Genomic DNA, 13139 nt, shown 5'->3' with positions numbered 1-13139 from the left:
TCTTTGTCTTCACAAACATTTAGACACCAACCCTCAGTGGTTGGCTTTGCTCACTCTATTGAAAGAATAATTAGTACAAATTATAATCACCAATTCTTTCGAAATGAAGGAGGAAAGAAAGAAAAGGAGCACTTATTTATTGAATTCTTACTGTGTGCCAGACACTGAGCTAAGTAACTTATATGCATTATTGTGCTTCATTCTTGTAATAATCTTGGACTTATAGCAACAATAGTTAGTACCTTACAGTTACTTTCTATGCACCATGGTCTGTGATAAGTGCTTCACATCTATTGGCCCACTCAATCCTCACAATAGTTTTATGATTTACAATTCTCCTATTTCCAGGTGAAATAATTGAGGTTCAAAGAAGTGACATTATCATGAACATATAGCTAATCAAAGACAAAGCCTGGATACAGGCTTGAGACTCCATTCTTCAAATAAATATATTATTTCTAAGTGAGAGAACTATTCCTAAAGACTGATATAAGAACTACAGAGGGCACCTGTATTTTTACATCTTTGGTTACATTGACAGTATTGTGTTCAATGTTTTGTACACAGAAAATAAGTGAGAAAACAGATTCACAAATTGAATTTTCTATGGAACTAAGTACCTACTACCAACTTAGGGTCTGTAACAGATGATAACGGGTAGGAAGTTAGCTAGGAAACAGGAAACCATGGGCAGACTAGCTGAGGAGAAGTAAGGAAGAAACGTCCGTGTTAGCAGTCCTTTTACAGTTCAAACACTAATTTCCAAACCAAGATCATTAACCAAAATTACAATAGGCTAAACATAAAGCTAAGACAGCAGAAACACTGTCACTTCAGCTACATTGTTAATGGTTGGTGGACAGTGTGGTTAGATACAGCTTTGCCTTCTCTTCTGTTTTGCTGAAGACACCTCTGACAAACCTTGTCAAGCCTGTTTGGGAATACCACAGAAAACAAAGCAGAAGCTTTCTATTCTAACAAGTAGTATTGTTGCTGAGAGGCTTAGATGAAAGTTTTAATAATCTCAGGTTAGTCCTAGGTGCTAATAATAATAAAAAAAAGAGCTGCCCTGCTTGTTGTACACACCTTTAATTCTGGCACTCAGGAGACAGAGACAGGAAGATCTCTGAGTTCCAGACTAGCCTGGTCTATATAGAGAGTTAGAGGCCAGCCAGGCTACAGAGTGAGACCCTGTATCAAAACAAAACAAAACAAAACAAAACAAAACAAAACAAAACAAAACAAAACAAAACAAAACAAAACTACCTTTATTAAAAATCTTCAACTCTCATTATAGTGATACTGTCTTCTCTTTGGGTTAAAAAGCATCAAATGGAAATGACACACAAAGGAGAAGTTTTCATCTGAATATTGATTACTGCTGGAGGGGTATTAATCATAAATACGCATGGAGGAATCTTCCAAAGTATTAGGACCAAGAGAGGTTAAGCAATGTGTGACAAAAGTGGCTTGCTATACACCATAGGTTTGTATAATTTATCCTAAATAAATTGTACCTTAATTTTTAAAGTAGGTCCTAATAATATCCAGCTTTTGTATTTTCTGTTTCCTGTTTCTTCTCCTCCTCCTTTTCCCCTTCTCCTTCATCCTCTCCTCCTCATTTTTCCTATCCTTGGTCTTCCTCTACTCCTTCTCTTTATCCCTTTTCTTCTCTCCTCCTTTTTCTTTTTTATTGATTAGTTTGAGTGTATGTTGTATGCAGGCATGTGTGCCATGGTACATGTTTGGAGGCCAGAGGACAACTTGTCTTGTGGGATTCGGCTCTCTCTTTCCACCACATGGATCCTGGAGATCAAAGTCAAGTTATCAGGTTTGGTGGCAGGTGCCCTTACTTGCAGCCATCTCACTAGCCCCACTTGTCTATTTTTGTTTTGTTTTGTGACAATATCTCACATTGCTGCCCAAACTGCTATTGAACTTATGGCCATCTTTCTGCTTCAGCCTTACCAGTGCTCAGATTATAAGTGTAAGTCACAATACTTGGTTTGTAGCAATTTTCTCAATGACACTTTACATAAAATGGCTATAGCCCTAGAATTTAGCCATGGGCTCTTTTATTCATTTCCTTGAAGACAAAAAATTGATACTTCTGCATTAAATTATAACAAGCCGGGTGGTAGTGGTGCACACGCCTTTACTACCAGCACTCAGGAGGCAGAGGCAAAGGCAATCAAATCTCCGAGTTCGAGGCCAGCTTGGCCATAGAGTGAGTTCCAGGACAGCTAGGGCTATGCAGAGAAACCCTGACTCAACAATCAACCAATCAAACAAACAAAAACCATAATAGATATTTGTCTCCTCTCCCTTCTCCTCTTCCTCTTTAGTGCTAATACATGAAACCAGAGCTTTGTTCATGCTAAGCACATATTCTGTTATTGAAATATATACCTCAGCCTCACATTTATTCCTGATTCTGTTTGTTTAAGCTCAATAAAGCCTATCTTAATTGGCCTTCAAATATACCAATCATCCTGACCTAACCAAAATGAATGGAACAATGGCCTGGGCAAAATAACAACAAATATGAGCAGTGAATAATACATGTCTGGAACAGAATTTTAGGTAGTCTCCTTATAACATGAATGCCATAGACCAGCTTTCAAGTACTCAGAAGTAAGCACCAACTGTTGTGCTTCCCTGACTGGCCACTTGTGCATGGCTGAAGCAAGCACTCTCCCTAACCTCTCCTGATGGAACAACTTGCTTTTAAAATTCTCTTCTAAGGATCCAGAAATACCGACTTTAGATCTCCAACAAAAGTAGGAATTCTGTCTTCAAGAAATTTTGTTGTTGTGTTGTTTTGCTTTGTCTTGTTTTGAGACAAAGTCTTACTACGTAGACCAGGCCGGCTTAAAGGTCGTTGTGCATATCAAGTGAGTCTCAAACTCATGGCAATCCTCCTACTTTAGACATTCAAGTGCGGAGATTGTAAGGTATATTACAGCATGCCTGACCACAGATTAGATTCTACCATTAATTTACCAATCTCCAAGAGACGTGTTTTATTATTTTATTTTCTGTATGTTAATGTTTTTACCTGAATGCATGTCTGTGCACCTCATGCATGGTTGGTGGCTGCAGAGGTCATAAGAGAGCATTGGTTCACCTGGAACTTGAGTTACATATGGTTGTGAATACTATTTGGGATCAAAATCACGTCCTCTGTAAGAGAGACAGTGTCTCTCAACTGCTGAGTGGGTTAGCCAGCACTCCCTCCCCAAGAGACTTCTTTCTATTTAGGTGTATAAACAGTTTCTTTTTGTTGTTATTTTGGGGATGGAGTCTGACTACATATCCCAGGTTGGTCTGTAACTTGTTTTGAAACTGAGGTTGGCCTTGAATTACTGCCGATCCTCCTGTCAGAGATTGCCAAGTGCTGGGATTATAGAAATGGACCTATAATCCTTTTATTTTTTTAGACAGGATCTTACTATATAGCTTTAGATGACCTGGAACTCCTCATCTAGGATAGCCTGGAACTCACATCATTCAGCCTTCTGAATGCTGGTATTAAAGTCATGGCACACTACACTTAGAACTGAGAGGATTCTTTAATGAGTATACTGAAAGTGGAGGCAGCAAGAAACTTTCTTTCCCCTCACTAGCATATAAGCATAGACTAGTTTGTTAGAGTGGGAAGTTGTTAAGTATAGTAACTGTGCCTATTGGTGCCTTGTCCTCCAGAAGGCACAAAGAAAGTGGATGCCTTGAAACCCCTGGGTGAAGGGAGTAGCATGGTGGTGAGAAGCAAGAGGTAGTTGTGGTCAAAGCCATTAACCCTGGCAGGGCACAGTTTCAGTGGCTTTTTTTTAGAAATGCCAGTGCCTGCTAATAATTTGGCCAGTTGTATTACATTACTGTTTTTAAAGTATCTATAGATGATGCAACTGCCACCACCCTGTGCTTGGTAATGGTGAAGAGGAACTCTGAAAAGCTGGCAGGGGAGAGTGGATAAAAGTCTCAAAGGTCATGATGAGGAGCTTGGAATGTCACTCAGTGGTACAGCACTTGCCTAGCATGTTCAAGGTTTTCATTTCAATACCTAGTATCCCCCTCCAGCCAAAAAGTTAGCTTTTGTTGCTTTTCTGCTTGTGTTTTTCTTTTGACAGAGAGTGTTTTATGTAATCCATACAGGCCTCAAACTTGCTGTGTAGTTAAGGATTACCAGTGTATGCCACTACACCTGTTTTAAGAGGTGCCAGGGATTGAATCCAGAGTCTTTGTGCAAGCCAAACAAGTACTCTATCAACTGAGCTACATCCTCAGCTTCAGGATTTTGTATTGTATGCACCCCAGCCAAATGTTGAACTTTGGATCTTCCTGCCTCAGCCTCCAAGTGCTACTTTAGTCTACACAGGAAAACCCTGTCTCAAAAAACAAAACCAAACCAAGCAACCAAACAACAGCAGCAACATTAAGAACTTTAAGTTGTTGTCTACACTGGATTTTTTGGGTTGTTTCTTATCTTAGCAGTAATATGCATTTGTTCAGAGCAACCTGAATCTTTGTCCCATTGCTTAATGTTGTCAGTTTTTTCTCCCATTTTTTGCTTCTTTCAGTTCTCATACACCATGAAACCTTCATGAAAGCCTTTGAAAGTATTTATTTATTTTGTTTGCTTATGTATGTGAGTGTGAACATCTGCATGCCACAGCTATGTGTGAGTTGGGGAGTTGTTTCTCACCTTACATCATATTTTTGAGGCAGGATCTCTCCTTTCTGCCACTGTATTACATATTCAAGCTTCTAGTGCATTCTTCTGTCCCTATCTATCATCTTGATTCACTTCTCTTTAACATCCATCTTGGTAGGAATACTGGAGTTACAGATTTGTTTCACCACATTTAGCTTTTAAACTGAGGTCTGGGAATCCTGTTCTGGCTACCAGGCTTCAGTCATAAGTACTTCTACCATCTATCCACCTGCCCTGCCCTAGATACTTTTTAAAAACTAAATTGTTTTTCATACAATGTATTTTGATCATGTTTTCCTTTTCCCAAACTCCTCCCAGAATTTAGAATAATTCTCCCCACCTCCCTATCCATCAACTTTATGTACAGACTCTCTCTCTTAAAAAAATGAAAATCAAAACAACAAAAACCAATAAGACAAAACATCCCTTTGAAATTGACTACACTGTAAGGTTTTGAAATGCCACTGAATTAATGAACAGTAATTACACCTATATGCAAACCACTTTTTGTCAATTACTTTGATTTCTGAAAGATTTTTTGAGCTACCAGCCCTGTGAGGGAAATGAAACTGCATTTGTATTTTGGCAGTAAGATTATACACACACACACACACACACACACACACATATGTGTGTGTAATACATACATACATATGTATATATATATATATATATATATATATATATATGTAATCTTATTTCTCCTTTCTTTACCATACATACATATATATGCATCACACACACACACACACAGAAAGAAAGAGAGGGAGATAGAGAGAAAGAGAGAAAAGAGAATAGTGATCTGGTACAGAAAAACCATCCTTGCCTCTGGATTGATGGGCAGTATCTCGGCTGCATATAAATATATATGTCCATCTTAGTCAGTGGCCAAAAAAGATGGGAATGTGGTGTATTTTGCTTTGTATATGTGTTTGCTTTTTCTCAAATTTCCCTCAAGGTCAGCTCTGCTGATTATTCTATGTACACAGGAAGTTGCAGCAAGTTCTCTCTAATGAAGGTGTCACTAATATATGACTCAGGTTCCAAGCATAGTAGCTCATACCTAGAACCTCAAGACAGGAGACTGACGCAGAGGTCATTAATGTTGAGTGAATTCTAGGCCACCCTGGGCTACAAAGTGAGGCTTTTCTCAAATAAGAAAATAGTGACTCAGGAAATGGGAACCTGGAAATTGGTATACTAAAATATCAAATGAGTTGAACCTGGGCACATTTATTTCCCTTATCTGAAAATCAAACACATTTCACAACTTCCTTGCAGGATAACGACTACTGGGAAAACATAAATACTATCTTGTCGTTGGGTTCTCGAGCCATCAGCTAGTCTTATTGTCTTGACTGGAGTATACACATTATGACAACTGTGTAGGAAATGCTTTGGGGCAATGCAGACAGGCAGGCCAGGCTACTCCTGTGAACCAAATTGGCTGCTTATTGCTTACCCCTTCGGGGAGAGAGTAGTTGTTCGATACTCATCATTTCCCTCTGGTGAAGAGAAAAGCAGGCAGATGGCATGTCCTGTGAAATCTCTCTTCTCTCTTGCAACAGTAATCCGGTATAATAGTGACCTTGTACAGAAATACCATCCTTGCTTCTGGATTGATGGACAGTATCTCTGCTGCTCTCAGACAGCCAAGAATGCTATGGGCTGCCAAATTTTGGAGAACAGGAATGGAAGTAAGATATCTAATTTATCTAATTAATATAATACAATTCTCTCTCTCTCTCTCTCTCTCTCTCTCTCTCTCTCTGTGTGTGTGTGTGTGTGTGTGTGTGTGTGTATCTGTGTATTGTTGGGAATGGAATCCAAGGCTTCATACAACTACTTCACCCTGATTTCTCTTTCCTTTGGCATTATTTCTATCACAATCTCAAGGGTCTATTAAATCTAAGAACACTACACTAATTTGCACATTTTCACTGCTAGGGGGAGAGATTATGTAATGGGGGCTGAAATCCAGCTAGTTTTATGCTAAAATGCATGCCTAGGCACCCAGAATCTTTTTGTGACTAGTCTAAAGGCAGTGTATACAACAAAACCCAGGACCCTGTCCCTGGGCCCTACCCTAAAATGTTTATCATAGTATCACTGGCTTCTTGTTTTACAGGCTTAAAACCTGGGAGTTCTCATCGAAAAACGAAAAAGCCTCTTCCCCCTACCCCAGAGGAAGATCAGGTATAAAGGGAAATTACATACAGCTGTGGGTTAAATAAAAATCTGTTTTCACCAGGCATGGTGACACACACCTTTAATCACAGCACTTGGGAGGCAGGCAGGTGGATCTCTGTGAGTTTGAGGCCAGCCTGGTCTATAGAGTGAGTTCCAGGACAGCCAGAAACTTCGTCCCAAACAAAAAACAAAAAGAACAAAAACAAACAAAACAAGAAAGAAAGAAAAAGAAAAAAAGTGTGGTGGTGACACACCTTTAATACCAGTGCTTGGGAGGCAGAGGCAAGTGATCTCTGAGTTTGAGGCCAGCCTAGTATATCTACAAAGCAAGATACAGGATAGCCAGGGCTACCCAGAGAAACCCTGTGCCAACAGCAACAACAAAATGTTGTCAGACCTTGACCACACATCAGAGTGTTAGGCTTGCCTAGAACAGAGAAACCCCATGCCAAACAATTAGTCACTGACCACACATCAGAGTGTTAGACTTGCCTAGAACTTTGAAGTCCTCATGGGTGTTATGCTGAGCAAAAGGTTCTGCCCTTCTACTTAGACATCTTTTTCAGTGAGACGAGGGTTATAAGGTGGCACGTGGCAGCTTTTTAATGTAATCACTTATTTTTTGAGACAGGGTCCTTTTAAGTATGTCTGAGTGTACACCTTTCTGTGCAGCATCTGTCTCCTCTAAGACAATCTGTGGCAATGCACATGCATGCAATGCCAAAGCTGAGAAACTCTACCTTCCACTGTCTTAATTATGCATCAGACTCGGTCTTCATTACTGGTTATATTTATGTTTCTATTGGAACTCAGGGAAGTGAGAGCAAGGAAGCATTTCATCTTACGTATAAGATAAAGTAACTTTTCTTTCTGAAGATAACAGCGTCAAAAATCTCTAGAGGTGATCTTCTCATGTGCAGTTGGGAGTACCTGCCTGAAGCTTAAGTGGTTGTGTAATGGATGTTGACTAAAATATGTATTATTTCTGATGTGGTTTAGAATGGCTTCTTTCTTCTGAAAAACCTTAGAGTTGGAAGGAAGAAGGAAAGGAGAATGTTTGGTGACTAGCCAACTGTCTCCCCCTACTACTTTTTCTCCTAATCACTCAGATCTTGAAAAAACCACTCCCCCCTGAGCCAACAGCAGTGCCAATCTCCCCAAGGGAGCTGAAAAAGGTTGTGGCCCTTTATGATTATATGCCAATGAATGCAAATGACTTACAATTGAGAAAGGGTGAGGAGTATTTTATCCTGGAGGAGAGCAACCTACCATGGTGGCGAGCACGAGATAAAAATGGGTAAGAGCACTTCTCCATCCCGTCCATTCCCTGTCCCAGCCTTTACCTGCCCACTCTATTTGCATCGAACACGCTCCACACGATTCTCCCCATGTGTCTGGATCAGGGTTTGTTCTCCTCACACTACAATGAGTATACTCTCCCTTCAACTATTATCGGGTGTACAGCTTTTAACGCAGCATCCATCACCTCTGAGATCTGTGGTGATGCACATGCATGCAACACCGTTGAGAAACTTTGTCTTTCACTGGCTTAATTATGCATCAGAAAATAGATCTTCATTACCTGATATATTTATATCTCTATTTGAGATTTGGTCTGAGCTCAGGGAAGTGAGTGAGTACAGGAGTCTGTTAACCTGAGGGTCAGGAAGGACTCACTGCATGATCATATTGTCTTCTCTACAGGCAGGAAGGCTACATCCCTAGTAACTATGTCACTGAAGCAGAGGACTCCATAGAGATGTATGAGTGAGTATGCTTATATTCTCAGCTCACAAACTTCCAGGGGAAACAAACCACAGTATATACTTTTTCTACATTTCTTTGTTTGTGTTTTGAGACAGGGTTTCTCTGCGTAGCCTTGGCTGGCCTGGAACTTGCTCTGTAGACCAGGTTGGACTTGAACTCACAGAAATCTTCCTGGCTCTACTTCCCAAGTGCTAGGATTAAAGGTGTACACCACCAGAGGCTGCTTTTTTTTGTTGGTTTGTTTTGTTTTTGAGACAGGGTCTCTCTGTGTAGCCTTGGCTGTCCTGGACTCACTTTGTAGACCAGGCGGTCCTAGAACTCACAGAAATCCATCAGCCTATGTCTCCCTGAAAGCTATAATTATAGGTATATGCCACTGCACCTAGATGCCTGCTTTTTAAAAATATGTACAGCTTTTATTTCAGTATTGATATAAAATTAAGAACCAATTCAGTCAAATGATGCCACCATGCTCAGTTAGTGTCTGCATCTTGTTAGGATGTCCACTCCAAAATCCATATACTTTTGAGTGCTGAAGAGGTTTTCAGATTCCCAAATTCAGAAGCATCTCAGTCAAAGAACTGAAACTCTCACAGGAGACATTTGAAAGTATGAAAACACCAAAATTGATCCAGAGCCCCTTCTTCCCTCATCATTGAAGTGGACTGTCCCTGAGTGAACCAGTCCTTAATATTTTTCCTATTAATCCTGCTCCTTGTCTGCCCTTTACTCTCTGTATCCATGAGTCCTCGGTGGCTACTTGGGCTTTGGAAGGGCTAGTGTGCTGTGTGGATAATTGATATATCTTTGACAGTGTTTGAATGAAATGATCAAATCATAGTATGAGTGAGCCCTGGAGGATGCTCTAACTTCCATGACACTTAGACATGGCCTAGAAGCCAATCAAGCACTTTCTCTTCACAGGTGGTATTCCAAGCACATGACCCGAAGTCAAGCTGAGCAACTGCTAAAGCAAGAGGTGAGTAGAGGCCACAAGCGCAAGGCATTTTCTGTACAGAAGCAGTAAAAGCCAAAAATTGGGTCCAACCTTAAACTGGAATCCCAGCTCGACTTTTGATGCATTAAAAGTAAAGATGTTGCATCTCGACATGGACCTCAAGAGGAAAATCAGGGGCACCCTATTTTCTCTGTCCCAGTTTGGCCAGGTAGGATGCAGATATGAACAGCATTTTCTCTTATAGTGAACTTCTTTTTTGTTGTTTCAGGGAAAAGAAGGAGGTTTCATTGTCAGAGACTCCAGCAAAGCTGGAAAATACACCGTGTCTGTGTTTGCTAAATCTGCAGGGTAAGTGTTATTATTCCAGTGCCTCAGGGACAAAGGCCAAGGGTGCCTCCCAGAACTTCCTTGTGGTTTGCCTCTCTTGCTTCCTCAGCCTTAAACTCAAAACTCACCGTACCTTACTCTCTGGATCCTCCCATATCTTATTCCCAAATTACTGACTGAATACCATTTCTTCAGGGATCCTCAAGGGGTGATACGTCATTATGTTGTGTGTTCCACACCTCAGAGTCAGTATTACTTGGCTGAGAAACACCTTTTCAGCACCATCCCAGAGCTCATCAACTACCATCAACATAATTCTGCAGGTGAGTACCTGAGGCAGCTGACAAAGCTAACCAAACACCTAAAGAATCAATTCAAGGCAACCGATGAGAGGAAGAGTACTCATACAGGGTAGTGTGAATTAGTTAGGAAACTAATAACCAACTAGTGATGCCGGATGCTGTTCTATTCAAGAGGTAGTCACACCTCACATCAAATAGGGATTGACTTTTTTTTTTAGTCTAATGCTAGCAAATTGCACCCAACATTGTAGGCAACTGTTCTGCCCCTGAGCAATTTCCTCAGCACTGTTTGATTTTACTTTTGTTTTCCTTTGGTTTTTCAAGACAGAGTTTCTCTATGGAGCCTTGGTTATCTTGGAATTCACTTTGCAGACCAGGCTGGTTGGCCTTGAACTCAAAGATTTTCCTGTCTCTGCCTTCCAGTGCTGGCATTAAAACATGTGCCACCATGTCTGGCTTTACTTTTTATTTTTTTAATTCTTTGAATTTTTTTTTTATTGAAGATGGACCGTGGTGGCACACATCTTTAGTCCCAGCACTCAGGTGGCAGAGGCAGGCAAATGTCTCTAAATTTAAAGACAGCCTAGTATACAGGGTGAGTTCCAGGACCGTAATGGCTACAAAGAAAAATCCTATCTCAAAAAATCAAGAGAGAGAGAGAGAGAGAGAGAGAGAGAGAGAGAGAGAGAATGTGTGTGTGTGTGAGAGAGAGAGAGAGAGGAAAAAAGAAAAAAATGATTCTTTGTGAATTTCACATCATATACCCCAATCCCACTCATTTCCCTGTCCTTTCATATCTACCCTTGCAACCTCCTTCTCAAAAGAAAACAAAAAATAAGAATAGAAATTGAACAACAACAACAACAAAATCTTGCCATGGAGCTGTGGTGTGTCCTGGTATGTCACATAGTATATACCCTTTTGCCTAAACAGCCTGACTTGCACATGTTCATTGCAATTAGTCAATGGTCTGGTTCAAGGCCTCAGACTTCTGCTACACTCTCAATACAGGATTCTCACTAGGACTCCACTCAGGTATCCCATTATTGCCCTGAGTCATGTAGAACCTGCACCTTTGGATCTACAGGACTGGCTCCTTTATGTGCTTCAGCAGTTCATAGATGGAGTGGATGTTGGGGTGTGCCAACACAGAGATACGGATATGAGCCTAAGTGGAAGTTGAATTTGTCAGCCCACTGCTCTCCTGGTCCACCACTACCAGGACCAGCTCTCCCACTTTGCCCCAGCACGGGGAGGGCCAATTCTCCCGTTCTCACTCCCTCCAGGCTGGTTCTCCCTTGCCTCCACCACCAGGAACACCTCTACTATGCTGCCCAGGTGAGGTAGGGGAAGTTTACTTTTTTGTTTTTACAGAGGCTCTCACTATGTTATTCATTCTGACATGGAGCTTAGTCTGTAACGCAGGCTATCCTTGAATTCATGATTCTCCTGCCTCAGCTTCTGAGTTGGGATTACAGGACTGGCAAGACTGACTTTTCTCTTCCTCTTTCTTCACATATTTTTAATTGTGGTGTGTGTGTGTGTGTGTGTGTGTGAGAGAGAGAGAGAGAGAGAGAGAGAGAGAGAGAGAGAGAGAGAGATCAAGTGTTTGTAGAGGCCAGAGACATTGGAATCCTTGGAATTATAGTTGTGTGTGTGCTGGGTCCTCTACAAGAACAGTCTTAATCACTGAGCAACTTCTCCAGCCCAGGACTGATTTCTTGGTGCTAAGGGAAGATAATAAAGAGACTAGTGAGTAATGAATCAGATAGTGTTCACTAGCAATTATTCATGTTTTTACCATGTACTCTTGCAAGTCACTCAGTTCTACAAAGGAATACAGTTCTGAATCAAGATCCTTGGCTGAAAACATACAGGTTAGACAACAACAGAACATATTTTAAGTACCCACAAACTAAGATGATGAAAGAAGGGGAGACTGGTGAGGCATGAACCCTTGGGAATCCTTCACTGAGAAAGAAGAATGTGAGCTAAACCCAGGCTGAGACATGGGAATATATTTAGCAAGAGTGGTGTTTCTTTCTATTTTGTTCTATATATTCACATTTTGTTTCTATTTTTATTTTCTTTTGAGATAAGATCTTGCTGTCTTGCCATGTAGCCCAGGTTAACCTCTAACTGACAGCAATCTTCCTGCCTCAGTCTCCAGACTGAAGAAATTACGGGTGTGAACCACCATACCCAACAACAGAGAATATTTATTATTATAATTATTATTATTATTATGATGATGATGATGATGATGATGATGATGATTAAAAATTGGTTAGGGGAGAAACCTTCAGAAGACACTGTGGGTTGGTGGAGACCTTCTCAGATTCAAACTGAATTAGAATAATTCATACTAGAATTGTGAGACATTTTTAATTTTTTATTTTATTTCAGTTTATTTACTTTAAAACCTAGTCGCCCCCCCTTCCCTCCCTTTTCCCCTCTCCTTTTCCTTCCAGAAAAGGGGATCTCCCCCTTTCCCTCATATCAACCTTCCACAACACATCAGATCACATCAAGAATGAGCATATCTTCACCCACGGAGGCCAGGCAAGGCAGCCCTGTCAGGGGGAAGTTATCCAAAAGTAGGCAATCGAGTCCATGTTAGAAACAGACTCCCCCCTGCACTTGCCAGGTGACCCTGATGCCCACCAAGCTGCCCATCGGCCACATATGTGCAGGGGGTCTAGGCCCAGACCATGCATGCCCCTTAGTTGATGTCTCAGTCTGTGTAACTCTGGTGGATTTGGGTTAGTTGTCTCTGTTGGTCTTCTTCTGAGGTTTTTGCCCCCTCCGGGTCCTTCCAGCTTTCCCCCGGACGCTTCCACAGGACCCCTGGAGCTCTGCCCCATGCTTGGCTGCAAGTCCC

General features: G+C 41.1%; 1 protein-coding gene across 1 annotated transcript in view; it reads left to right on the top strand.

The window, feature by feature from the left end:
- The window catches only part of Btk (Bruton tyrosine kinase), a 43824-nt gene that overhangs the window by 19976 nt on the left and 10709 nt on the right, over positions 1-13139 (top strand). Inside the window, exons 6-12 of the mRNA XM_055607292.1 lie at positions 6283-6411; positions 6843-6910; positions 8014-8201; positions 8609-8671; positions 9596-9650; positions 9898-9977; positions 10152-10279. Coding sequence (XP_055463267.1) covers positions 6283-6411; positions 6843-6910; positions 8014-8201; positions 8609-8671; positions 9596-9650; positions 9898-9977; positions 10152-10279 — 711 coding nt within the window. The remainder of the gene's footprint in view (positions 1-6282; positions 6412-6842; positions 6911-8013; positions 8202-8608; positions 8672-9595; positions 9651-9897; positions 9978-10151; positions 10280-13139) is intronic.

This window comes from Psammomys obesus, unplaced genomic scaffold (genome assembly GCF_907164565.1).
Source record: "Psammomys obesus unplaced genomic scaffold, mPsaObe1.curated_primary_1811, whole genome shotgun sequence".
NCBI classification, from domain to species: Eukaryota; Metazoa; Chordata; class Mammalia; order Rodentia; family Muridae; genus Psammomys; species Psammomys obesus.
The sequence above is the reverse complement of the archived record's forward strand: the minus strand, read 5'-3'. Positions and strand labels throughout refer to the sequence as shown.